Source organism: Grampus griseus, assembly GCF_964374135.1.
Source record: "Grampus griseus genome assembly, chromosome: 1".
In the NCBI taxonomy this organism is placed as follows: domain Eukaryota; kingdom Metazoa; phylum Chordata; class Mammalia; order Artiodactyla; family Delphinidae; genus Grampus; species Grampus griseus.
The window spans coordinates 163,484,535-163,509,106 of NC_139017.1; the positions used below are offsets into that span (position 1 = coordinate 163,484,535).

General features: G+C 48.3%; 1 protein-coding gene across 3 annotated transcripts in view; it reads right to left on the minus strand.

The window, feature by feature from the left end:
- The window catches only part of MAN1C1 (mannosidase alpha class 1C member 1), a gene marked incomplete at both ends in the record, with an annotated part of 131,283 nt that extends 108,814 nt beyond the window's left edge, over positions 1–22,469 (minus strand). For all 3 annotated transcript variants that reach the window (XM_082678088.1, XM_082678089.1, XM_082678090.1), the window contains one exon: positions 21,930–22,469. In XM_082678088.1, the coding sequence (XP_082534214.1) occupies positions 21,930–22,469 (540 nt within the window). The remainder of the gene's footprint in view (positions 1–21,929) is intronic.
- Between the last annotated feature and the right edge of the window lie 2,103 nt (positions 22,470–24,572).

The following is a 24,572-nucleotide window of genomic DNA, read 5'->3' on the forward strand; positions in this document are numbered from 1 at the left end:
AACACACATTAGCCTCTCCCTGCAGAGAGCATCTTCCTTGAAGAAATGGTGTTTCTCTCAACTTGGGTCACGGCCCCGCAGACACAGAAAAGACGGACACTGCCCGATGCTGAAGGGTCCTGGCCACAGGGCTGGGCGTGGGGTACTCTTCCTACCTGCTGGGAAGCTGCTCACAGATGACAAGGGCAGAGTGGGGACAGGAATCTGTCCCACTCCAACTACTTGCAGGGCAGCAAGCAGCCAGGAGCAACCCTCCCAGCCCCAGAACAAGACTGTGAGCTGGGACAGAGGCTTAAAGTACAGCTGAGGAGCCAAATGAGCTCAGGGCCCCGGGCCAGAGCAACCAAGAGCCCACACTCGCCTCTCAAGCTGGGCAGTTTGTCTTTCTGCCCAGCTGGGCCTGGTTACAACAGGAGTCTCGGCAAGGGTGGGTCTGCACGTCCCCTCTGGGACAGAAGAAAGGCTGGGAGAGGGCTTCCAGTCGGCACTCCAGAACTCAGCGGTGGCTGCCCCTGAGTCTCGGCATCCACTGATTTCTAGAATGTTTGCTTGTTAGTCGGTGGACCCCATTCCAAGTGTCCAGCAGGTGGAAATCTCTCCAGAGCCAAGCTTCCCTCCCTGACTCTTACTGCGGTCATAGACGCCCTTTCTGCCAAGCCAATCCCCTCCAGCTGTCCTTGGAGGGGTGCTTATTTACTAAATGGACAAATGAAAAAATAAGCTCCTGTAAGAGCAATAAAGCCTTCCTTGAGCCTTTGTCCTAAAACTGATTTGAAACAGGAGAGCCAGGTTTTCCAGGTGAGAATTACAGGGTTTGTGGATTAGGGAGACAACCAAGCCTCCTTTATTTTTATTCTGTAAGGACTAAATTGATATTTACTTGCACAAGCCAATGGCAAAAAAGGGCAGCCGGCTCTCCGAACAGCCATTTATACACCCAAATGCGGTAGAGATATGAGTCTAAAATGGCAGGAAGAGAACTCAGGATGTGACATGTCAGAGATAAGTTCTGTGTCGTCTCAAAGAGAGTGTCCTATGGTTAGAAGCCCCTGTCCCTTGCTGGAGGGGAGACTCAGTTAAGCCACAGAGAGGCCACAGAGTCAAGGGGACAATGGCTGACCCGGCCTCTCTCAGGAACTCCCAATACAGGCCCCCAAACGAGCTCAGAAGCAACTACACGGAAGCAGCCTGGAGCCGTGGTTGCCGCAGAGGTTGGCCAGTCTCTTAGAGGCCGTGGCATGGTAAGCACCAGGCACTGATGTGTCAACAAAAGGCTCCAAACTCCTACAGAGTTTCTCATTAGACCCTTCAGCTCTTGGTCAAACTTACACGTGTTTACCAAGGTCACAGCTCAGCAATGAACCAGATACCTCCTCATCCATCCCTTGAGGGTAGGAGAAATAAATGTTGGGTAAGAAACAACGCTGAGGACCTGAGTTATAAAAGCAAAAAGGACAATCTGTTTTGTGGCAGGGAAGACCTGCCTCATGCCCAGGGTAATTGGAGACGCACAGGACCCTGACTGCATTGGGGATTGCAGATCTGTGTACACGGGGGCTGCCAGCATTTATACCCTCTGCTTTTTGAGTCAGAAGCTGGTTCTGTCCCATCACTTTGGCAACTCAGCATGGCCAGTGGCTAAAGGTCTTCTTAGGATCCAGTACAGTTATGGGCAAGATGGAGCACCCTGGCATTTTCAACATGAAAAGCAACAAGGCTGAAATATGCTCAACCTCTTGGTTCACCCTGTGACGTTGGGCAGGAGCCAGATCCTTCCATCAGAGGCAGGGCAGCTGTAGAAGAGCATCAGGCAGCCTCTCAGAACCCCAGGAACCCTGAGGTCCCCTTGGAGGCAGGGAGTCCAGCACTCTTGGTCCCTCCAGCCCAGAAGCCGCATGTGTACTTGATGCCAGGAACAGAAACACATGTATGGGCAGATGGCCTCCCTGAAAGCATCTCCTGCTTGGGAAATGACAGCAGAGCCTCACAGGACAAGGGGTCCCGCAGAGAAATACGGAGCAGCTGAGAATGGAAAGAACAGCTAGGTTCCTAGGCAGGTATTCAGGGCAAGAGGCAGAGGTTCCCATCTCAGAGCTCACCACTGGCAAACCATAGCAGCAAAAAGGCCAACAGCTTGAACTTCAACACCATTAAGAACAGCTACCCAGCCCCAAGACTGGGACAGCAGGTGCAGTCAAAGGCTCAGCCAATACGGACCAAGGATCCCCTCAGAAGCTGCTGGTAAAGTCCAGAAATACGAGGACTTCTTTGGCCGCAGAGAGGCTCGGTCAAGATAAAGTCTACAGGACAGAGGTGAGAACAGGGTCAGGGTGAGCCAGAGAGACAGGAAGGCATCAGCCAGACTTAGGTCTCTCTTAGGTCTCCTGCTCCATTTCTCCCCACAGTCTGTGGATTCACACCGCTGCTAGGAGAATACCTGGGATTTCTGACATTCAAAAGGCGCCTTAGTATTAGCGTGCTCTGTATGTCATTGTATGGTGCATTGGTCACAACGACAAAAACTGAAGCTCAGAGTCTCTGGTGGAAAACACAAAGCACCTTCAGAAGACCTGCTCAGCCTGCACGTTCTGCAAAGAAACTGGTGCCAAGAGCCCTCCTGAGATGCAAGTGCGTGCGCGTGGTGGGTGCTAGGCGGCGCGGGAAGGTACCATTTCCAAGCTAGGTGAAAACTCAAATCAAGAGTCCTGGGGTCCTTCCTGGCGCACACTTGGCGTAAAGGTTAAGAACAGTGCTCGTGAAACTCCCAAAGAAACGCAGCGGGCTGATTGGGTTTCCACCATTATGTCGTTGACAGCAAGCAGGAGACTGGTAGTCAGGGAAGAATGACAGTTTGGGGATTCGTATGATGACAATTAGCCAAGTTCTGCTCTGCTTTTCTCTTTACAAAGAAAACTTCCCTTCTCTTTGCTCTTGGAGTGCCATGTTAGAAGAGAGACATTTCCATGGCAACCACATACACATTTAGTGATGTGTCACTAAGTTTGTGAGTGCACAAAGGCACATTAGCAGACTTTCTGAATGTGGCAAGAGAAATAGATTTTCATAATTGAATGTTGCCCTCAAGTAGAGTTTACCATTTGCTGAAAGCTGAGGCTGCAGCCAGAGATGCTAACTGCCTCGTCAGAATCGAGGCTTGACCCCAAAACCTCAGCTTTAGATGAGGGCTGTCTCTTTGAGAGGCTGCTGCCCAGAAAGGGGCCTACACAGATGGGGCACAGAGCTGGGGGGCCAGGATGGCCTCGGCAGAGGCAGGGAAAACAGATCCATCTCACTCTTGACGAGAGCCTGAAGAGAGGGAGAGCTACCTGCATGAGCACCAGACACCACCCTGATCCCTCCCCAGCACCTCATGACCCCTAGACTATCATCTGTTCTACCAAAGAGAGTACAGGAAAAGATTAGCACCAGTATCAGACAGCTTCCCTAAGAAGAACAAACTAAAAAGAATGCTGAAATCTAGAGCCAGAAGTCCCAGGTGGGTGTCCTAGTTCTGTCTCTTCCTAATCATGGAAATTCGAAAACCATTCTTTTTCTAAACCTCCATTTGTACATGGGGAATATGCTTCCTGATTACCAAATGCTTCAAGGAGGCAGCGGATGTGGAAGCATCCCTACTAAACTGCAATGCTGATAAACTATAGCACTGTTTATAAGGCGGCACTGGCTTGGCCCATGCACCCCTAAGGGGACCTCTGCCAGATGCAGCCTGGGCTGCCAGAGCATGGCTATGTAGAAGGGGCCACCCCAACTCTGTTTGTGCCCATTGGGGCTGCTGTGGATTTACGGTGGCCTGACTCCAAGTCTCTCCAGGAGCTGGTACAGCAAGGGTGAGAGTACAGCCCTGCAACACCTCCCCAGCCCCAGAGGCTCTGATGTTGGCCTTTCTGATCCTCCCTGGCCGCACACCTACCCTAGGGTCCTAAGCCAGTCAGTACAGCAGTCAGAAGGGCTCAAATATTCAATTCTACCTACCTGCCACCCCTCCCCCAACCTCCTTATTCTCTCCATTACTCCTTCCCACTCAAACTAGACCTTGGCCTCCGTGTTTCAAGGAAAGAGAAGCCACCACTGGAAAGCAAACAAGAGAAGCTAAATTTTGCCTTTTGAGTTTCCAAGGGCCTGGGTCCTGGCAATGAGAAGTTTTCAAGAATAGTTTTGACCGCATGTGATTCACTTCACATGCTTGATTCAGAACTCAACCCCAGATGCCTCTGCCTTAGGAGAGCAGCATTGCTTCAGGGTAAGAGACAGCACCTCCATACTGGAGCCCAGTGAAGTGCCCCTTTCCCCCGTCACAGCACTCCTTTCCTGCCACCCTCACCTCCCCACCATCAGCCTAACCTATGAGCTGGGCTTGGACCTGCCTCCTTGTTCTACTTGTAACCTGTCCTCCCTGGGGTGAGGACACACTCTGCCACCATCCCAGGCTCAGGGTCTAACACTTTCCACTCACAGACACCACCTGGATCAGCCCTCCTGAGCCCACCACGTGGCCCTTCCACTGCCCACGGCACTGCCCTGTACCCTTCCCATCACACGCGTCCACCACACCGGAGAGGCTCAACCACCACTAAGGGCCAGGCCCTGGCCTGCCCAGCTGCACCTGTGAACTCTGTCCAAGTTCCCAGGCCCTGCGGCCCCTCCCTGCTCACTTCTGACGCCCCTGGTCCCAGCTCCCCTACACTGAGGCTCACCCCAGATAACTACTTTGGTTTATGCCAGAGGGGCTGGCATACTTGGCTCCAGAAGTCACCACCTCCCCTCATACTGCTGATGAGAACATAAACATTTCCACAGTTTTCCGCTGTGGAAAACTGGCGATTCCTCAATAAGTTAAACATAGAATTATCATATACCCAGTATTCCACTCTTAAAAGGACTGAAGACATATGTTCACCCAAAGATAGTACATGAATGTTCATAGCAGCATTATTCGTAATAGCCAAAAGGTAGAAGTAACCCAAAAGGCCGTCAACAGGTGAATGGATAAACAATATGCGGTATATCCATTCAATGGACTATTATTCAGACAGAAAAAGAAATAAGATTGACACATGCTGCAACATGGCAGAGCCTTGAAAACATCATAAAGGCCACATATTGTATGATTCCATTTATGTAAAAGACCCAGAATAGAAAAATGCATAGAAACAGAAAGCAGCTTGGTGGTTGCCAGGGGCTGAGGTGGGGGTGGGAGATGGGACGTGGCTGCTCTGTGGGTATAGGGTTTCCACTTGGGGGGATGAAAAAGTTCCAGAATGAGACAGTGGTGATGATCACACAACACTGCGAATGCACGTAATGCTTCGGAATTGTACGCTTTAAAACGGTTAAAATGATACATGTGGGCTTCCCTGGTGGCGCAGTGGTTGAGAGTGTACCTGCTAATGCAGGGGACGCGGGTTCGAGCCCTGGTCTGGGAGGATCCCACATGCCGCGGAGCAACTGGGCCCGTGAGCCACAACTACTGAGCCTGAGCGTGTGGAGCCTGTGCTCCGCAACAAGAGAGGCCGCGGCGGTGAGAGGCCCGCGCACCGCGATGAAGGGTGGTCCCTGCTTGCCACAACTAGAGAAAGCCCTCGCGCAGAAACGAAGACCCCAACACAGCCAAAAATTTTAAAAAATAAATTAATTAATTAAAAGAAGGCTCAAAATTTAAAAAAAAAGATAAATGTTATGCGTATTCTACCTGTAATTAAAAAAAACAGTCACCACCTCACAGAGCAGTGCATGCAGTTCCTTGGTGCCCCGAGCAGCCTCTGCAGCCTTGCTAAGGCTTTGGGGTCTCCGGAGCTCCAGGACTGGAGAGGGGGTGCTGGCTTGGGCCCCCCAGGGGGCAGCACTGCAAATGTGCACAGAGTCAGGGAGTTGGACACTTTCACCTTAGCTGGTGGGGCTGCTACAACCAACATAAACACTGTATGAGGACAGGCACAGACGAAGGAACAGGAACTCATTTCAGCTTTCAGAGCCTCTCTGAGGAGGCTGAACAACCCAACCCAGGTGACCATGAGGGAGAAAGACATCACACACCTTTCAGCCCTGCGACGATAACTATAAACCTGCATTAACCAGCACTGGCCGCGTCGCACCTGTTATCCCAGGAGGATGAGCAGACCTAAATATTCAGACTGTAAGATGCTCAAACCACCATAGGAAAAGTCAGAATGATTTGGCCAAGGCGGAAAAAGCCAGGACTGCCAGGTTGCAACCAGACAGGGACTGCTTTGAACCAGAGCTTTCAGGATTTCTTCTAGATGTACGGTCCAGCCTATTTTCAATCCCAGGCTGAGGCCAGGACACAGGGTACCTCATGCAGCACTGGTGGGGCTCAGCTCTCAGGAGAAAGTCTGGAAGGGTGGCCTGGGTGAGAATGCCACTTAGACATGCCTTAGATGGCAGTTTCAGCAGGGACTTTGCCAAATGACCCTCCCTTTAGTGGTCAGGGGCTTCGTTTCAAGAGAACACTCCCATTGGAGCAGAGATGCTGGCCACAAGCTGAGAAGAACGTGGTGGGATCTGGTCACCGCTTACGGTCACAGGGAAAAGACAAAATGCATTGTCACCACTCCACAGTGTCTTCCTTTCCTCCACAGCAGTGAAGATTAAACCGTGCCTCCTCCCCCAACACGTGGCCGCCTCCTTCGCTGAGGAAGGAGCTGGCCTGTGAATCTTTAGTGTGTGGTCAGGCCGGAGGATGCACACACCCTGTTTCTAGAAAGGAGATGAAGGAAGGGCTCCCCATGTTCTGCTACAAGGCTGAGCTCACTCAGCATCAGGCCGGGAAAGAGTCACACACCGTCCTCAGGTTGGCTCTTGGGCTCTCAATTGGAAATCAAAGAGCAGACAGCTCAGAACACCGGCTCTTTTTAGCAGAGGCCCTGATATACAATCAGAAGACAAAGGGGAGAGACAGACTCTCTAATCTTCGATGCCAGCAAGGAAGGAAAGCCGAGGGGTCTGTGACCAGTGAAGGCAGTGCTCTGAAGCCAGGAGGTGATGAAGAAGAGAGGAAACTAAAGGCAGGCCGCTCAGGAGAGGGCACCGGGCTGCAAGCCCACACCAGCCCAGGAGCTGCGTACAGGGCTCAGCGGGCAGCCAGGCGTGGCAGAACCATTGGTGAAAGGAAAAAGGAAGCTCTCTTGGTCCCTCGGCCACCTGCCTCTATCTGCTCCCCAAATCTCCGTTCCTTCTCTAAAACACTTATGCTCCTGAAGGCTCTGACCCCTGCGCCTCTCTGTCCAGGCTTTCCTCGAATGGCTTTGCGCTCAAGTCTTCAGCCCCCAGCACTCCATTCTAAATCCGCATCTCCTGTGCCATCACCGCAAACAGTCCCAAACCAGTATTTCCAACCACCTGGATTTCAAAGGCATATCATTTTTCTTGTGTCTGGAATTCAACTCATCTCCCCCTCCCAGGATTTCTCACTGTCCCCACTTCCTGAGGTCCCCGTTGACGCCAGGTAGAAACCTTGGCCATTCCAAACTTCGCCTTCCACATCCACACCTGGAACACCCCCCCAGATGCAGCACATGGAGCCTCTTGCTCTCCGAGGAGCCCAGTACGCCTGGTATTCTCCACATTTGCCTGAAACACCAACCTTTCCCCCAAGCTCACCTCAAGTTGATGTGACTCCCAGCCCTCTGTTCACCCCTTGATTTGGGCACCTCCATGGTGCTACAATTATGTACACACACACACACCTGTCGCACCCTGCCTAGATGTGGTACTCAGGAGACAGAAGCCTAATCTTTGCATCCTCAGCATCTAGGGCATTACCTGGCAGGCGGTGAGAACAAGGTGAGCTCTCTGGAAAAGTTGAGCTGGAATAAAACACACAAGCAGCAAGTAGTTAATATTCCTCTCGCTGTGTATCAGCTCAACTACATTATTTCGTAAGGTCTGGTTTGGACCTGTTTGACAACTAGATTTCCAACACGAATCTGCTCTGCAACTCCAGCAGTCACATGAAGGTGGTTTCTAGAACAAAAATGATGGGGGAAAAAAACAGCAGCTATAAGGAGGAAGGACTGAGGATTGTATCAAGAGAAAATGAAGGGAGAGGAAGTTGGGCCCAGGAAAGCCCCAGACCCTCTCCAAACTAAGGAATGGCATCCACCTGGGAGGGCCGGAAGAGAGGGACCCATGCAGAAATGCCTCAGCATCTAATTAAACGTTTTAGACTCTACTGCACACGAGAAAGAAAACTACGTCCCCCACGGAACCCTGATAAATGAGTCGTTTCCAACCAATCTATCACCATGGCATCTGGGCACCTCAGGAAGATGAAAATAAGACCAATACATAAATGAAAACCAATATACAAACAATCGTCTCCCCGCACAGGCCTCCAGGAAGCCACAGCTACAGCCATCTGCCAAGTTCCACCCTTGTCACTGTTTCCTGCAGCCAGAGGCCTCTGAGTAAGCATGGTTTAACGTAAGATTTAGCAACAGAAGGAAATTTCTTCTCTGAAGTTTGCCTCTCCATTAATGCTCCTACACTAAATGTCTATTGCTTGAAGCTGGAATGAAATGAGTTTGGCATGAATAGGACTTGTTCTATATGCCATGTCAGCCAAACAATTTGCTAGAAATAGTTGGGGCAGACTGACGAAAGATTGCAACTTGACACAGGTTGAGAATTCAAAGGTTTCTTGCATGGAAACAGAGCTCTCGGTGGGGGGGGGGGGACCGTCACTAAGCCTTGGGAAGGATACTCACACTCATCTATGGCACAGTCTCACCTCCTGCAGCTTCCACGCGGAGGTGGCCTGGGCAGATTTGATCTGATCCACCCAGAACAGCAATGCTCAGGTTCAGTAACATCCAGCACCTGGCAAGACAGTGATGCTATGAAATTGCAGCATTGCTGCCTGAGTCTGAACACCTGCGACTGAGTTCAGTTCTTTCACTTTTTCAATATCTGTTGCCTGAGCATCTGTTACTTGATTTTAGGGCCCAAGCAGCAATGTGAAAGGCTACTCTGTTAACTGGAAAGGGGCAGAGGCAGCCATAGGAGGGAGGTTGATGGCCTTTTGGGAAATCAACTTCTGGACAAGCAAATATTTTCATTCCAGATGTTTATGTTCTGCCTGCTTCCCCCAAAAAAATCTAGGTGGGACAGGCAAATATTTATGCAGCTAACCAATGCTTCCCTTCCTCCATGCATCCGTATGTAGTGGGAAGTGATTCTGACGCATGACACTATCAAGCTATAAAATTCCTTAAAGCCAGAGACTCATCTCTACTTTTCCTTTAGCTCACATAGCTTTCAGTGTATAACTGAGGCTCAATAGATAGTGTTTCCAAGATTCTTTCTTAAAATTTTAATAAACGTATGACTTCTCTTGATGTTAACGTTATATGTTCTTAACACTGGAAAACTGTTTTAATTGAGTCTTTTCTCTAGCTCATTTTTTTTTTCTTACCTGATCCTGGTCTAGGTCTTAATAAATATAGGAAATTTCCAACCTCTTCCAAAAGTGGGTAAAAGGGAAATATAGCCAGAAAGGAGATACAGCTTCGGTGAAGACAAAACTGCAACAGGCGAGTTCTAAAGCACAGCTGTACATTAGAATCATCTGGGAAGTGTTTAAAAATCCCAACGCTCAGGCTGTACTCCTGACCAATTAAATCAGAACCTCTGGGATAGGAACTCAGGCATCATTATTTACTAAGTTCCCCCAGGTGATTCCAGACTGCACTCAAGGTTAGAATCCCTGTTCTAAAGATTCATGAGACCAGTTCTTTTGAATGTCTACCAAGACTATGACAATTTCTACGTTATTTCATCCCAAAGTTAAAACTCTTCTTCTAAATTATCACCCTTGAGCCCTCAGATAACATAACAGAAAGAACGTCAACCAAAGAGTCAGGAGAGGAGGTCTGGGTCAGTGCATCACAATTTAAATTGGCGGGGCCTGGAGTTGGTCACTGCCTTTGCAGGGTGTGCATTATCTGAGCTATAAAATGGGATTATGGTCCACGCCGTGTACGCCACAAGGCTGTTGTGGGGATCAGCTAAACTCTTAACGGGATGCTAGAGCTCTACTAAGAATACACACAAGGAATCTCTGATTTGATCTGTCCACGAGGGGATAGGTATTAGCCCAGTCCAGGCCCCACTGCCCTCCAAGCAGGCCCCCTGGAAATTCTCCCTGGGAGAATTTAAAAGGCAACGGATGGTACAGGGGCCAGAGAGTCAGAAACCTCTTTTCTAACATGCAAGAAAACTTCAATTCCAGGGCTGACAAACCAGAATTCTGCTCCCACTGGGCCAAGTTTAAGAGCCCTTTACTCAGAGCACAGAGAATCTAATTATGCCTTAATCGAATCCAGTGCCTAATCACAGAAAATGTCTAATGTTGTTTGTCTCCCTCAGTCCCATCTGGATGGACACCACTCTGCCACCATTCTTAGTTACTCAAGGATCAATAATCAGACACAGAGCTCCTACCATGATCATAGGGTGGCTATTACACAAGACCACCTCCGAGACTACATCAGTGTGAAGTCTCTGCCCTTTACGTAGTCATACACCCCAAAAGGCCTGTATCTGAAACTGCTAGAGAAGTCTCTAAACTGAGCTATTTTTCTGTCAAAACATGAAACTTTCTCTATAAAGGGTTTCCTTATACTCTAAAGGAGCAAAATTGATTATATTTATCGGTTGTTCTCTAAAAGGTCCAGTTCTGAAAGCAAGAAACTCAAGTCTTCTTTTCCCACTGATCCTAATAATTAAAAACCAAGGCTACTCCAGAGCTCTGTAAGGTATGTGACAGACATGGAGAATGGCTTCTGGGAGAGTTGGAAAGGAGGAAGATTTGCTGATTTACGTCAAGAACACAAGTACAGAAAAACAAAAAAGGTGCCAAAATGTCTTCCCAGGAGATCAGCATTTACTTGGCAAAGTTTAGGTTTAACCTCTTAAAAGCTCATTCCAGGAATGAAAATGGGGGAGAGGGATCTTAAATAAGAGATTTGTAACTTTAATTCAACACTCCCACCCACCCCAAGTGACACAAGTGAAATTAAAGACGGCCTTTGCAATGAAACACTACATTTACTTCGTACTGAACTTTCCTGAGTGAGGGAAGATAGGCGATCAGATCCCACAGAAGAGTCCTTGGAAATCCTTCAGCCATATATATTTAGCTTCCGTCTGACCAGTAATCAGCAATTTGGACTATACAAATAGTTTTTTTTTTAATGTGGGGATTTACAAACAAAGTTTTAAAAAGTAATCATTACACTTAAGGTAGGGAGACCAGAGAAAATATTTGACAGATTAAAAAATCCTGAAAGCTGCACTAATGGAGACTGCTGGAACATCACAGATATCAGCAAATATTTCTTCTAACACCTAAAAGCAGATGAGCAAAAAATGCACAAATAGTTTAAGATGACATCAACCAGAAATTAAGATACCCTTTGAGAATTACTGTATCTATTCAGGATATAATTTCAACAAAAAATTATATTTCATGCATCCAATACCAATTACCAAAAATAAATAGGAATCTTTAAATATCTAATCTATACCAAAATATGCACAGTAAAGTTTGTGCACTTGATTCAGGAGTCTTCAGAGACTTACTCAAGGTCTACTTATTTGTACTTTATATATAATGCTAACAAGCTAGACTGAATGGTTTCCTAGCCATCTGCAGGTTAGAAAATAGCAAAATAGGAAGAGTAGCGAACAAAGCAGCCAGAGGCGGGTATCCTGACAGCCAAAAGAAGTGACAGCTGACAGCCTAACAGAAAGAGGGGAGAAAAACTGCTTAAAAGCAGATGAATCTAGAATCTCAAAAAAGTAGCATTCACAATGTTTGGCATAACATTTTTACAAATGACTAGTGTTACATGAAGTTGTAGGAAAATGTGACCCATAACCACGAGAGAAAACAGTCAACAGGGACAGACCCAATGATGACAAAGATGTTGGCAAAAAAAGACTTTTTGAAAAGCTATTACAAATACGCCTTAGGACTTAAAAGAAAATCTGGAAACAATGCGTGAACAGATGTGAAACATTGGAGAGCCCAAAACAATGAAAAAGGCCCAAATGGAAATTCTAGAAGTAAAAAAATACCTGAAAATTAAAAATTCACTGGGTGGGCTTAACAACAGATTAGATATTACAGAAGAAAAGTTCAGTGAAATTGAAGATGGGTTAATATAAATTATCCACACCAAAGCACAGAGATAAAGACTGAAAAGAAAATGAGCACAGACTTAGTGACTTCTAGGAAAATATCAAGCAAATTAACTTATATGTAAGTTGAGTTCTAGAAGAAAGACAGATTAGGGTAGGAAAAATATTGAAAAAATATGGGCCAAAATTTTTCCAAACTTGAAGAAAAATATCAACCTATAGACACAAGAATCTCAACAAGCCCCAAGAAGGATAAACAATCACATCCACATTTAGGCACAGCATAGTCAAATAACTTAAAAATAAAGAGAGAATCTTAATAGCATCCAATGGGAAGGGAAAGACATTACGTGCAGGGGAATATACTCTAATCTCTTATCAGAAACAACGCAAGTTACAAGACAATGGGTCTTTCATGTAAAGAAAGTGAGGAAAAGTCAACTTAAAATTCTATATCAAGCAAAAATACCCTTTTAAAAGGAGGGCAAAATAGAGACACTTTCAGAAAACAAAAGCTGCAAGCATTTGTCACCAGTAGACCTACACTAAAAGAAATGTTCAGAGGAATTCAATTTATAGGTTCAAGGCAAATCCAATCAGAATCCCAGCAGGATTTGTCATAGAAACTGACATGCTTATTCTCAAATGTAGGCAGAAATGCAAAGGACTTATAATAACTAAAGCCATTTTGAAAAAGAAGTTCAAAGTTGGAGAAATCATGCGACCTGTTTTTAAGACTTACTATAAAGCCCCAGCATCAAGTCAGTATGAATTGAAACAAGGACCTACTGTATAGCACAGGGAACTATATTCAATATCCTATAATAACCTATAATGGAAAAGAATCTGAAAAAGGTTATATATATATATATATATATATATATATATATATATATATATATCTGAATCACTTTGCTGTACACCTGAAACTAACACAACATTGTAAATCAACTATACTTCAATAAAAAACTTTAAAAAAACCAAAAAACCCCAGGAAACAAATAGCAAGATGGTTGGCTAATTACTCAGCCATAAAAAAGAACAAAATAATGCCATTTGCAGCAACATGGATGGACCTAGAGATTGTCATACTAAGTGAAGTCAGACACAGAAAGACAAATATCATATGATATCACTTATATGTGGAATCTAAAAAAAGGGTACAAATGAACTTATTTACAAAACAGGAGTAGAGTCACAGATCTAGAAAACAAACTTATGCGTATCAGGGGATAAGGTGTGGGGGGGCAGATAAATTGGGAGATTGGGATTAACATATACACACTACTATACACAAAATAGATAACTAATAAGAACCTACTGTATAGCACAGGGAACTCTACTCAATACTCTGTAATGACCAATATGGGAATAGAATCTAAAAGAAGAGTGGAAATATGTATATGTATAACTGATTCACTTTGCTGTACACCTGACAGTAACACAACATTGTAAATCAACTATACTCCAATAAAATATTTTTAATTAAAAAAATAAATTAATGATACAAAAAAATGAACGAGAACTCTAAAAAAAACACGGTTAGCTCAAACACACTCATACTAATAATTACACTAAAAAAAATAGTATGAATTGGCATAAAGACAAATCAATAGAAGTGTCCAGAAATACAGCTACATACATATAGTAAATTAAGCTAACATGGCATCAAAGCAATTCAATGGGGAAAAGAAAGCTTTTTCAACAAATGGTGCTAAACAACTGGATATTTAAATGAAAATAAAGAACCTCAACCCCTACCTCACACCATATACAGAAATTAATTTGAAGCAGATGAGAGACCTAAATGTAAAAACTAAAATGATAAAGCTTCTGGAATTAAAAGGATACTATCTTCATGACCTTGGGGTAGACAAAGAATTCTTTATTTAAAGTACACACAAAAGCACTAACCATAAAAGAAAACATTGATACACTGGACTTCATCAAAATTAAAACTTCTGCTCTTTGACTGACACTATTAAGAAAATGAAAAGACAAACCATAGAGTATGAGTATATACATCTGACAAAGGACATATCCAAAATGAGCAAAGGATTTCTAAAATTCAATAAGATAATAAACACTCAATTTTTTTTAATTTAAAAAAGGGGGGCAAAAGATCTGAACAGAGACTTAAAAGAAAGATAAAGAAATGGCAGATAAACATATGAAAAGATGTTCAATATCAATAGTTAAAAGGGAAACAAAAATTAAAACCACAACTAAGGGGACTTCCCTGGTGGCACAGTGGTTAAGAAAGCTGCCTGCCAATGCAGGGGACACGGGTTCAAGCCCTGGTCCAGGAAGATCCCACATGCCGCAGAGCAACTAAGCCTGTGCACCACAACTACTGAGCCTGTGCACCACAACTACTGAGCCTGTGTGCCACAACTACTGAAGCCCATGAACCTAGAGCCCATGCTCCACAACAAGAGAAGCCCATGCACCACAACGAAGAGTAGCCCCTGCTTGCCACAACTAGAGAAAGCCTGCATGCAGCAACGAAGACCCAGCACAGACAAAACTAAAAATTAATTAATTAATTTTTAAAAACCACACACACACAATTAAGGGACTTCCATGGTGGTCCAGTGGGTAAGACTCTACGTTCCCAATGCAGGGGTTCTGGGTTCGATCCCTGGTCAGGGAACTAGATCCTGCATGCATGTCGCAACTAAGAGTCTGCATGCCGCAACTAAGAAGTCCTCATGCCACAACTAAAGATCCTGCACGCCACAATGAAGATCCGGCATGCCACAACTAAGACCCAGCCCAGCCAAAATAAATGAATGAATGAATAAATAGATAAATATATTTTTTAAAACACCACAATTAAATATCACTACACATCAAATATCATGGCTAAACCTAAAAATGTGGACAATACCAAGTGTTGATGGAAATGCAGAACTCTCAACACTTTGCTGGTGGGTCTAACTACTTGGGAAAAGTGTTTCCAGTTTCTTATAAAGTTAAACATACATTTACTCTATGAGCCAGCAATTATACTCCTAGATATTGACACAAAAGAAATGAAAATATACCTACATAAAGAATTGTGCATAAAATGTTCATAACAGCTTGATAGCCAAACACTGGAAACAACCAAAAAGTCCAACCACAGGTGAATGGATAAACAAATTGTGGGATATTCATACAACAGAATACATCTCAAAAATGAAAAGGAATGAAACACTGATACACACAACATGAATGAATTTCAAAAACATTAGCCTCAGTGAAAGAAGCTTTGAGCAGAATAGCATATATTGTACTACTCCATTTAGTTGAAGTTCTAGAACAGGTGAAACTAATCTCTGGCAACAAATCAAAACAGTGATCGGGGGTGGATGATGGGAGACTGCTTGGGAAGGAGCAGAGGGAACTTTCTCAGATGATGGGAATGTTCTATATCTTCGTAGGGGTGTGGTTTATACGGTTTTCTGCAATTGAGCAAACTTTGTATTTAAGATCTGTGCGTTTCCCTATATGTAAGTTATACTGAAATAAATAGGTAGCACCTGCATCACAGGGTTGTTGTAAAAAAAATAAGATGAGAACACAAAACACAGTCATTGAGAGGCCGGCAGTCTTACCTAAATGACTCATCAGGCCCTATGGGACATGCTGTATTGCACAGTGGATTTTATGGTGACCCCAAGTCATGGCAGAGGTGGAACGAGGGGAGAAGAATATACTATTATTCAGCCACTGAAAATGGTTGTTATTTAGTGAAAGGTATTTGCCTAAAAGTTTCGCCTGTAGAGCAGCTGACTCCCAGAGCATGCCAGGTGAGAGCATATCTATTTAGGACACTAATCGATACGCCCAAGTTCCTTCTGTAAAAGTTACCACTCTGGTACTGCACTAAAACAGACGGACAACCTCCCTAGTCTTAGCCTTTAATTAATGAAAATTCAGAGTTAAGAGACATACTCAGACCCCCTTGTGAGTAAGAGCTGTTCTGACCACCTGCCTATTGAGTTTGGAGAGCCCTCAACCCAAATCTTAGAAAACAGCCTTCTCAAGGGAAGAAATACCTACAACTGGACCACCACACTGAGGCCACAGACTGCAGCTATGGTCTCCGTGGCTTCAGTTCTCTTTGGGGATGGAGACACCAAAAAACAGGTCTGACAGCGATCTCAGCCACACCCTGCATTTAAGAGAAACAAAACCATACTGCCTTGGCTATTAACTAGCCCCCAGAGCCTAGTGGGGGTGAAAGAGGGAAGGGGAGTGGGACTGAGGTCCTTGAGTCCTCAGAAGTCCTTAAGGAATCTCCAGTTTTTTTCTTACCATCATCTGCCATGAGAATACAGAGCTTAAAAAGTCTGTTGTTTTCCCCAAATTATGCAAATACTTGTGCATAAGGCCTTGGCCCCAGGTTAGTGGGAAATCAAGAACCAGAGCTTATTTGAACGAGGGTGGTCTTTTTGGACTGCAGATGCACAGAACTGGAATAATAATAATCCTCGGTTCATGACATTCATCCCTGCTCCAAGTATGGCCCCTCTTTTAAAGTTAACGTAATAAATGCCCATTATGCTCTCCTGAATCCTGTCCATAATACCCTTGTTAAGTCTTTCCTGACCTGGCTAAAGAAAGCAAGGCAGCGAGAGAATTTCCTGAAGTCTCCATCACCTCCCTTAGTGCAGACTTGACTTAGGATGCAGACTCAGGCACCTTCCCCACGCCAGAGACAGTACCCACAGGCTCGTTGCCCACCTAGATTACCGAACAGCTTCCCTGCGTGGGGCTTTCCAATCTGCGAGCCTGATTTATTTTCTTCAGTAAGAGAAAAGACGTAAGTCCTTTGAGCAAAGTATGCCTGATATATATCACAATATTTATTTTTTGGTGGAGTAATGGATCAGTCTTCGGGAAAAGCTAGAGAAAAGGCATTTCTTGGGCTCAGATGTAAATCAGTCACTCTGAAAACTGCAGGGTAATCTATGTTCTTACCCGCCCTGCTAACTACAGTGTGAAATAAGCAGCTGACTTTTAAAAGTCATTGTACTATTTGTTTCTGAAGCTAACACTAAAGACAGAGTTAAGGATGTGAGGCCTGAGAAGCAATTGCTCTTGGAATGCCTGCACCAAGTCCCTAAAATTGTGGTGCAGCTCACAATGAAAGCAGAGATCCACCCAACCTGTGGGTGTTAAGTCATACACCTGGTGGGGACAAGGTCTAAGCTTTGGTCTACTTGCAGTGCTCAGTTCTAAGGAAGAAGAATGAAGTGTATAGCTGGGCTTATGATGTAAGGGTCTCCCAAGGGACCTGTCTGGTTACTATAAGGCAATCTTCCCGTCTATATTAAATGTATCATAGAGCAGGACAAGAGAGAAACTGAAGGACAAGGGGGAAAAATCTTCAGTGGATTTTCAACTGAAACAGAGCTCTTCGAAGGAAAGCTATTTAAATCTGAGGTGCTCCTAATATTAATTATCCTGAACATCTCACAGCCTCAGATTCACATGCTACAAAGAACACAAAGCCTTTTAATTTTTCTACCTGTCCCTGGGACTAGCAGCGATAAATCAGATATACAGAGAAACCACACATGACTAACGAACCAGCCCGTTAATGGGGAGCAAAGACCATTTGCCAAGATGACTTATTCAGACATAGTCACACATCACAACGAGCAATATCCTGGAGGCTTAACACAGCAGACATGGAAGGCAAGAGCTGGGGCACTCCCTGCCAAGTCTCAGAGACTCCAGGGTGATTCGGGCATCCTCCAGATGCCTGCTATCCAGGCATGAAAGATTCTACTCACGGCTGCCACCTCTCCAGTCCCTTTAAGTTAGACTTGCACTTGGAAAATTACTGCAACTTCTAAAAGGCTTCTTGGGTCACAGAGCCAAGCCCCCAAACCTTGCTGTGGCCCCTACTCTACGACTCTTAGAATTCCATGTACCCTCAGGAAGAAGACCCAGCTCCTGCCACCAGTAACCTTAACTGTTAGTTTATAGGTCTTTCCTGTAGCCACTCCGGGCTCCAACTAAGTATCTGGGCTCCAACTAAGCGTCATATCCTATTCTAGGTGCTTGGGCAGATCCATAAACAGAACAGTAAACAGGTGGGAGCGAGGGAGAGAAAAGGCTCCCCTAAATGCCAGTCTCTTCATTTTACCACGAAAACTGAGGCCCAGTGATAAACAGGAATTTCCCCCTGAGACCAGGGTTGATGGCATGGCTAGGACTTGAACCCAGGCTGGACACTCAGGGCGACTGCCACATACAGCAGTGCATAAGGGCACTGGGCAGAGGGGACGGGGATGGGGGTAAAATTCAATCCACATTCTTCCTATGGGCTAGGGGCAGCCCCACTCCAGTGCTATGTTCTCACAGCCCTACTCTGCCCAATTCCCTTTAACAAAAGCTCCCTTCACTGAAGGGACAACTTCCAGATCAGCAACCTACCATCATTAGTAGGACACAACGTAGTGTGAAACCTTTCACTGGGATGTAACCCTGACAAGCTATTCACTCCCAACTCTTGTCATGTGTGAGAAAAGTCTATTGAACTTGAAGAGAAACCCACCTATGACCAAGGTCCCCTAAAATAATTATCACAATAATTTCCTATATAATCATCAGATCTGAAAGGAAAGGCTGCTAGCAAGCCGTTTTTCATTCTCACCAGTCCCTTTACTCTCCATGATCCCAAGATGAGGACCTGTCACTGTTCAATCCCATCTCTAAAGTTCAATATGGGTGAGAGGAATACTTAACTTAATCAACTGTGTGAATATCTACTCTTGACTAGGTGCTAGGGATACAACAGTGAACACCATCACCATCATCAACAACAACACAACATTTTCCCTTACTTCATGGAACTAAGACATGCCGAAAACAGCTGGGAAAAGCCCAGCTGCTATGGAGTCCCTGGCCAGACTGGCAGTCTACTTAGGGGCCAGGTCTGGAAGCAAGAATTTGTGACCAGCCTCTTCCCCCCTCTCTCATTCCATTTTACAGAAGGAAAAATAAGGTCCGGGAAGGAGAGGAGGTGGCTTGTCCAAAGTCAGACAGTTGAGCTGAGACTCGAATCAATGTCCTCCGGGTTACCCTTTCCACCACACTGCCTCCTCCAAGGTTCCAAAATTGCGAACTGAGAAGAAAACGTTGGTTCTAGTGACAGATTGTTTCCTGATGTGTCTACACCCAGAACATGCAGCTTCAGCCCATCTTATCAGCAGAGACCTTGAGCCCATGTCCATCTCTCAAACTAGAATGTTCATAAGTATGCTTCATTGATCTAGAGCCCAAGTGTCCAGCCTTTATTCACTCTCATTTATCACCCTCTCTGAATCTCTCTTGAAGTTTACTTTCGCTTTAAAAACCTCATCTTATAAGAACAGAGCCCTTTTTATCTGATGCTAGCTGTCCCTCTGCTCCTGGGGTCTAATCAATCCACGTCTGGAAAAAAAACAAGCCAGAGAGGAAAGCAACAGTCCCTTTTATGAAAACAGGCACCTTTCTAAAATGATCTACCCATGGGCATGGCACAGATAGAAATTTAAATGAGAAGGAAATAAAGACATCCTCCAGCAATTGTCAACTGCATTCCTCATCAGGTGGGACACCAGGGAAGTTAACTCTGTGTTAACAGCTAAAACAAACACTCTGCCCCACATTTTTTCAGGTTGTTTGGGGACCGGGGGAGGTCCAAACTCAAGAAGCCTGAAGAGAAAATGGGCTTCAAAATATAATAGTGTATATAGTCCCGTCCCCTCCATTCTGAGGAGCTTAACGTCTTCAAGATAGTAAGAGGGGGCTCATTGAACAACTGCAGGTATAGACAAGCAGGCTTCCAGCTACTACCAGGGGTGTACAGCGATGCCAGATAGAAAGATCCAGACATCTGGCAACCAACACAGACCTCCACCCATTGTGTTACTTTACATTCACCTGCAAAGAAGAGTCCCCACACCTCCCACCACCCCCAGCCTCTGCCCACAAGGGAGGTTCTCTTTGTATTGAGGGGCAGAACCTGGTCCCCCGCTAGACAGCCCACCCTCCTTCCCACATGGCTCCCAACCGCAGGCTCTCAGAAATGGGTCCCATATCTAGATGCAAATGCAGAAAGCACCTTTTGAAGAGGGCAGTAGGTAACTCTTCATCCTTTGGGGCATCCTTTTAAAGATCTGATGGCAGCTCTACACCCCGTGAAAAACTGCATGCATATAGTTTAAACGTAATTTCACTGCGGGTTACTGCTCTCCAGGGAGGTCTGAAAGGGTTAATGTTTTCAGAGGCAGCTTTAGGAAAGGGAGCTGGGGTGGTTCAGGTGCGTATTCAACAACACAGCTCCTTAAACAGTGGGGGAGAAATGATGCCCCTTTCTTAGCTACTGCAAGTTCCAGGCTTCAATTAACCTTTGGGATTTCAACAAGGATTTGGAAACTGAGAGTGTGTGCTTGCACACGGGAAACAAGGACTCGTCTTTGTGGTCTCCTCTACTGACATCACAAAATGTCCAGTGATTGCTAGTTAAGATAGAGTCTCCTTAGCATAGAAGGCTGAGTAACAACAGCAGAGATAAGTAGGGAGAGGTGGGCGTTGGGAGACAGGATATACTGGACAAGGAGAGGAGGACAGCTAAGCTCTCCACTGGCTCTGAGCAGGTCTGGACAGGGCAGGTCCTGACTCTTGCTGCCTGCTCTCCCTGGAAATCACGGCAGACTTGCTGACTGCTCTGCAGCAAACCAAGAAGTCCAGGCAGAAGCAGTCCTTTCATTCTGGGTCCACGGGGATGGGGGGAACATCCTCTCCTTTCTAGGGAGGAGACCCTGGCCCACTGCTTGCCCACAGCCCCCTCGTGGCCCGGGGGTGTCACTGCAGCCCCCTCTGCAGTGCTGGGCAAAAACCTTGCGCAGGCGGCTCCAACAGTAGGCAGCTCTAACAGGGACTGAGCAGAACATTTAGTTATCAGTGGTGGCTTGGCAACTGTCTTCAAGCCACGGTGAGGCTGCGTTTGCTTTTGGTTTCTTAAATTAAGACTAAGATTCAGACTCAAAGTGACCCTTCTAACCCCTCTCTGGTACAATCCCTACAGGGAACAAGTCCAAGACCTGCTACATTAAGCCAATAACCTCAGAGCTTCTGTAACATTACCACCGCCTTAGGGATCATTGCTCCTTGCATCACACGCAATTACGTACAGTTGTTCCAAAGCTCAATAGAAACAGTTATCAAGAATGCACAACATCCTCTGGCTTGTAGGTTGCTGGCTAGACTGCAAAATACTTGCAGGTCACCAAATACCTCCCAAATCCTGGCTTTCCAGGTGTAGATCCTAAAGGGGGTTGGGAGATGTCACAATTTAAAGACACACAGTGAGAAACAACATGGCTCTTGGCCCCTTCAAACAGAAAGGGTGTCCATTAATAAGCCTAACTAGCAACTCCACAAAAATCTTATTAACATCTCCACAAAGGGAGGGAGCAGGCCCCACCTGGGCTGAGGACTGGACTGGAAAGACCAGAGTCTGGGGGTGGGGGAAAGTTGGTCCAGTGGTTCAGCTACCATCGGGGGTGCGGATGATTAACTGAACCCGGTAGTGGAAAACTGTGCAGGCAGGAGTGAAGGTGGGAAGTTTGGGAGGAGGGAGGAGGGTATAGAGTGTGCCTGGAGGACCTAGAGTAGACCAGGGAGCCCGGGAGTGACTGGGCCCAGGGGAAATGGATGGAAGCACAAGAGGGTCTTTTCTTTTGTGCGGGGAGAAGAGTCCTTACCTCCTTGATTTTCTCCCGCTGGCTTTGAACTAGGCTCTGGGGCTCCTTACTCTCGTCGGCCCTAGTGCCCAGGACCGGGTGGCGGAGGCGGCTTCGGAAGACGTTGAAGTCAAAGCTAGAGGAGATGCTCCCCTCCTGCGGTCTGAGGGCCGTGGCGCTGCTGCCCCGGGCCGCCGTGGCCTCCTCCCGCGGCCCGGTGGGGCGGGTGCGCCGCAGCCACCCTTTCCTGCGGCGGGGACTGGCTTGGCTCCTGGGGTCGTCCTCACCCGGGGCTGGAGCCGCGGGGGCCGGGTTCGGAGGCGACTCCTGCTCGCGGGTCAGGGGGTGGCCGGCGACTTGCGCCACTGCCTCCAGGCCGGGCTGCTGGGTCCGGGGGGCCAGGAAGAGGCGCTTGAGGCGAGAGGAGTTGGGCAGCAGGAACAGGGCCCCGAAGCACAGGGTGACGAGGCCGGAGAGGAAGAGAAGGAAGAGGAACTTCTGCGGCAGCCGCAGCCCCCACGGGGAGGCCGGGACGAAGCCGGGCACTTTCCTCATGAGCATCGTTGCCGGACACGGGGCTGGGGACAGTCAGATCCGGCCGGGCCCCTGAGGCCCTGGGAGTCCAGGCACTTGTCAGCAGGGGGCTCGGCGAGGGGAGGTCGTCGAGGGGCGCCGCCCGGGGTGGGGGCCCCTGAGAGTTTCGCCCTGCGGGGGCTGCTCCTGAAGTTCAGGGAGTTTGGAGCGAGTCCTCCCGCGCCGGGACGGGGGAGCAGCAGCCTCGGCGGGGCCCGGGCGAGCGAGGCGGTACGGCTCGGGACCCGGGCCCGCAGGGGTCGACCGCGCGCCGCAGCCTTCCCTCCGGCCGCCGCGCGGCCCCTCCTCGCAGCGGCCGGAGCCCGCGGGGCCCGCGCTTTCCCGCGCTGCGGCGGCCGCCGGGGCCGTCACATGCCGTCCGCGGCGCCCAGGCTGTCGGCGCGGAGGGGCGCACGCAGGCCTCGTCCCCGCTCCGAGCCGCCCTCAGCCCCTCGGCCCAAAGTTTTGGCCTCAGAAGCAGTTTCCAGAGGGGGTCGGCTCCGGGGGAGAGGTGGCGGCGGGGCCGGCGTGTCAGCTGCGCTCCGAGAGCGCGCCGGCCCGGCCGGGTCGCGACAGTGCCGGGGCTTGGCTATAGGGACACGTCTACAACTTTGCTCCGCCGCAGAGCGGGCTCCGGGGAGAGAGGGCAGGCACTTCTGAGCTTGCGGAGCAGGGTCTTCCCGGGCCCCCGGGAGCGGAGGGATGCCGGGCCCCCTGTCTGGAGCCCGGCGCCTTTCGCGACCAGCCGCGGCGGGGCGGCTGCAGCTGCGCCCGGGAGTGCGGGCTCCCGCCCAGCCAACTCGGTAGGGCTCCGGGTTCCTGCTGGGATCACCTGTTCCCGGTCCCCGCCGGCTCCGCGGAGCGCGCAGTCCCGGCTGCGCCTCCCCAGCCGCAGCTGGCGTCCTCACCGCGGCCGCTCCAGACGGGCCGCTGCCGCCGTAGACTGAGCCGCCGCGCCGCCGCCGCTGCCGAGCCTGCGCCCCACAGGCGCGCACACCACCCGAACGCCCCCGCCGCTGCCGCGGCAGCTCGGGTTTTCACTGAGACAGCACCCGCGGCCCCGCCTCCCGCCGGGCCACGCCCTCGGGCCACGCCCACTGCGCGCCCCGTGGTCCACCTCCGCCGCGGCGCTGTAGCCCGGCCAATGGCCTCGCGGCTGGGGTAGGGAGTGCGGGGGCCAAAGCCCGGGTGGGGAGAGGAGCTGGGACTCCAAGCCACGCCCCCTCCCTCGAAGGGCCAGCGCCGCGCACACTCCCCCCCATCCCGCCAGCACCAATGGTCCAGCTGCGCGGGGTTGGCGGGGGTGGAGAGAGGAGCGAGGTCATTGGCTGCCTCGGAGGGATCCCCGTTGGGCCGCAGTCGTCCATTGGTTAGTGCCCAGCATTCGCTGGACTGGGAGCGACCGAGACGTCCCCTGTACCCCCAACCCTCGCCGCTCCGGTTGTTGGTCCCCTAGAGGGGACAAGAGATCCAGCTTGTCTGGAGGGCTCTGGCGGTCTTTCGGTAACCTCCCTCACCCCTCAGTGCCAGTCCAGGATTGGCAGGGGGCGGGGGCCTGCCCAGGGGCCCCGAGAGCTTCCGCGGGAGCCGCGGTGGTGCTGCTGTGGCACGCTGTGAGGACGGGCTGGGCCTGGCTAAGGCAGTGTTTCCACTGCACCCCCCGCAGACCACAGCTCTGCCTTCCTTTGCCTACGGGCCCCAAACCAGGCCTGGGCCCCTGGGTGGGGCAGGGAGGGATGCTAAGCACAGTGGTTTGAGTGCAAGGAAGGAGAAGGAACCTTGGTCGTGTGCGTAGAAGACCACACACAGCATGTGACATGCGTACCCAGATGCCTGCGTGTTTATGTGCACATGTGTGCTTCTATGCGTAGCTCCAGATGCACTCAGAGACTGCATGTGGGTGTGTACCTGCACACAAACATACACTTAATTTAGGTATGTGATTATACCAAAGCACATGTAATACATATTAGTACAAATATTGACATGTACACACATCCCACAGACACTCACACAACAGATAGGTCCAAACACACGTACACACTGCCAGGCGTATATTCCCAGACACAGATGTGTCTCGACCTCAAGGCC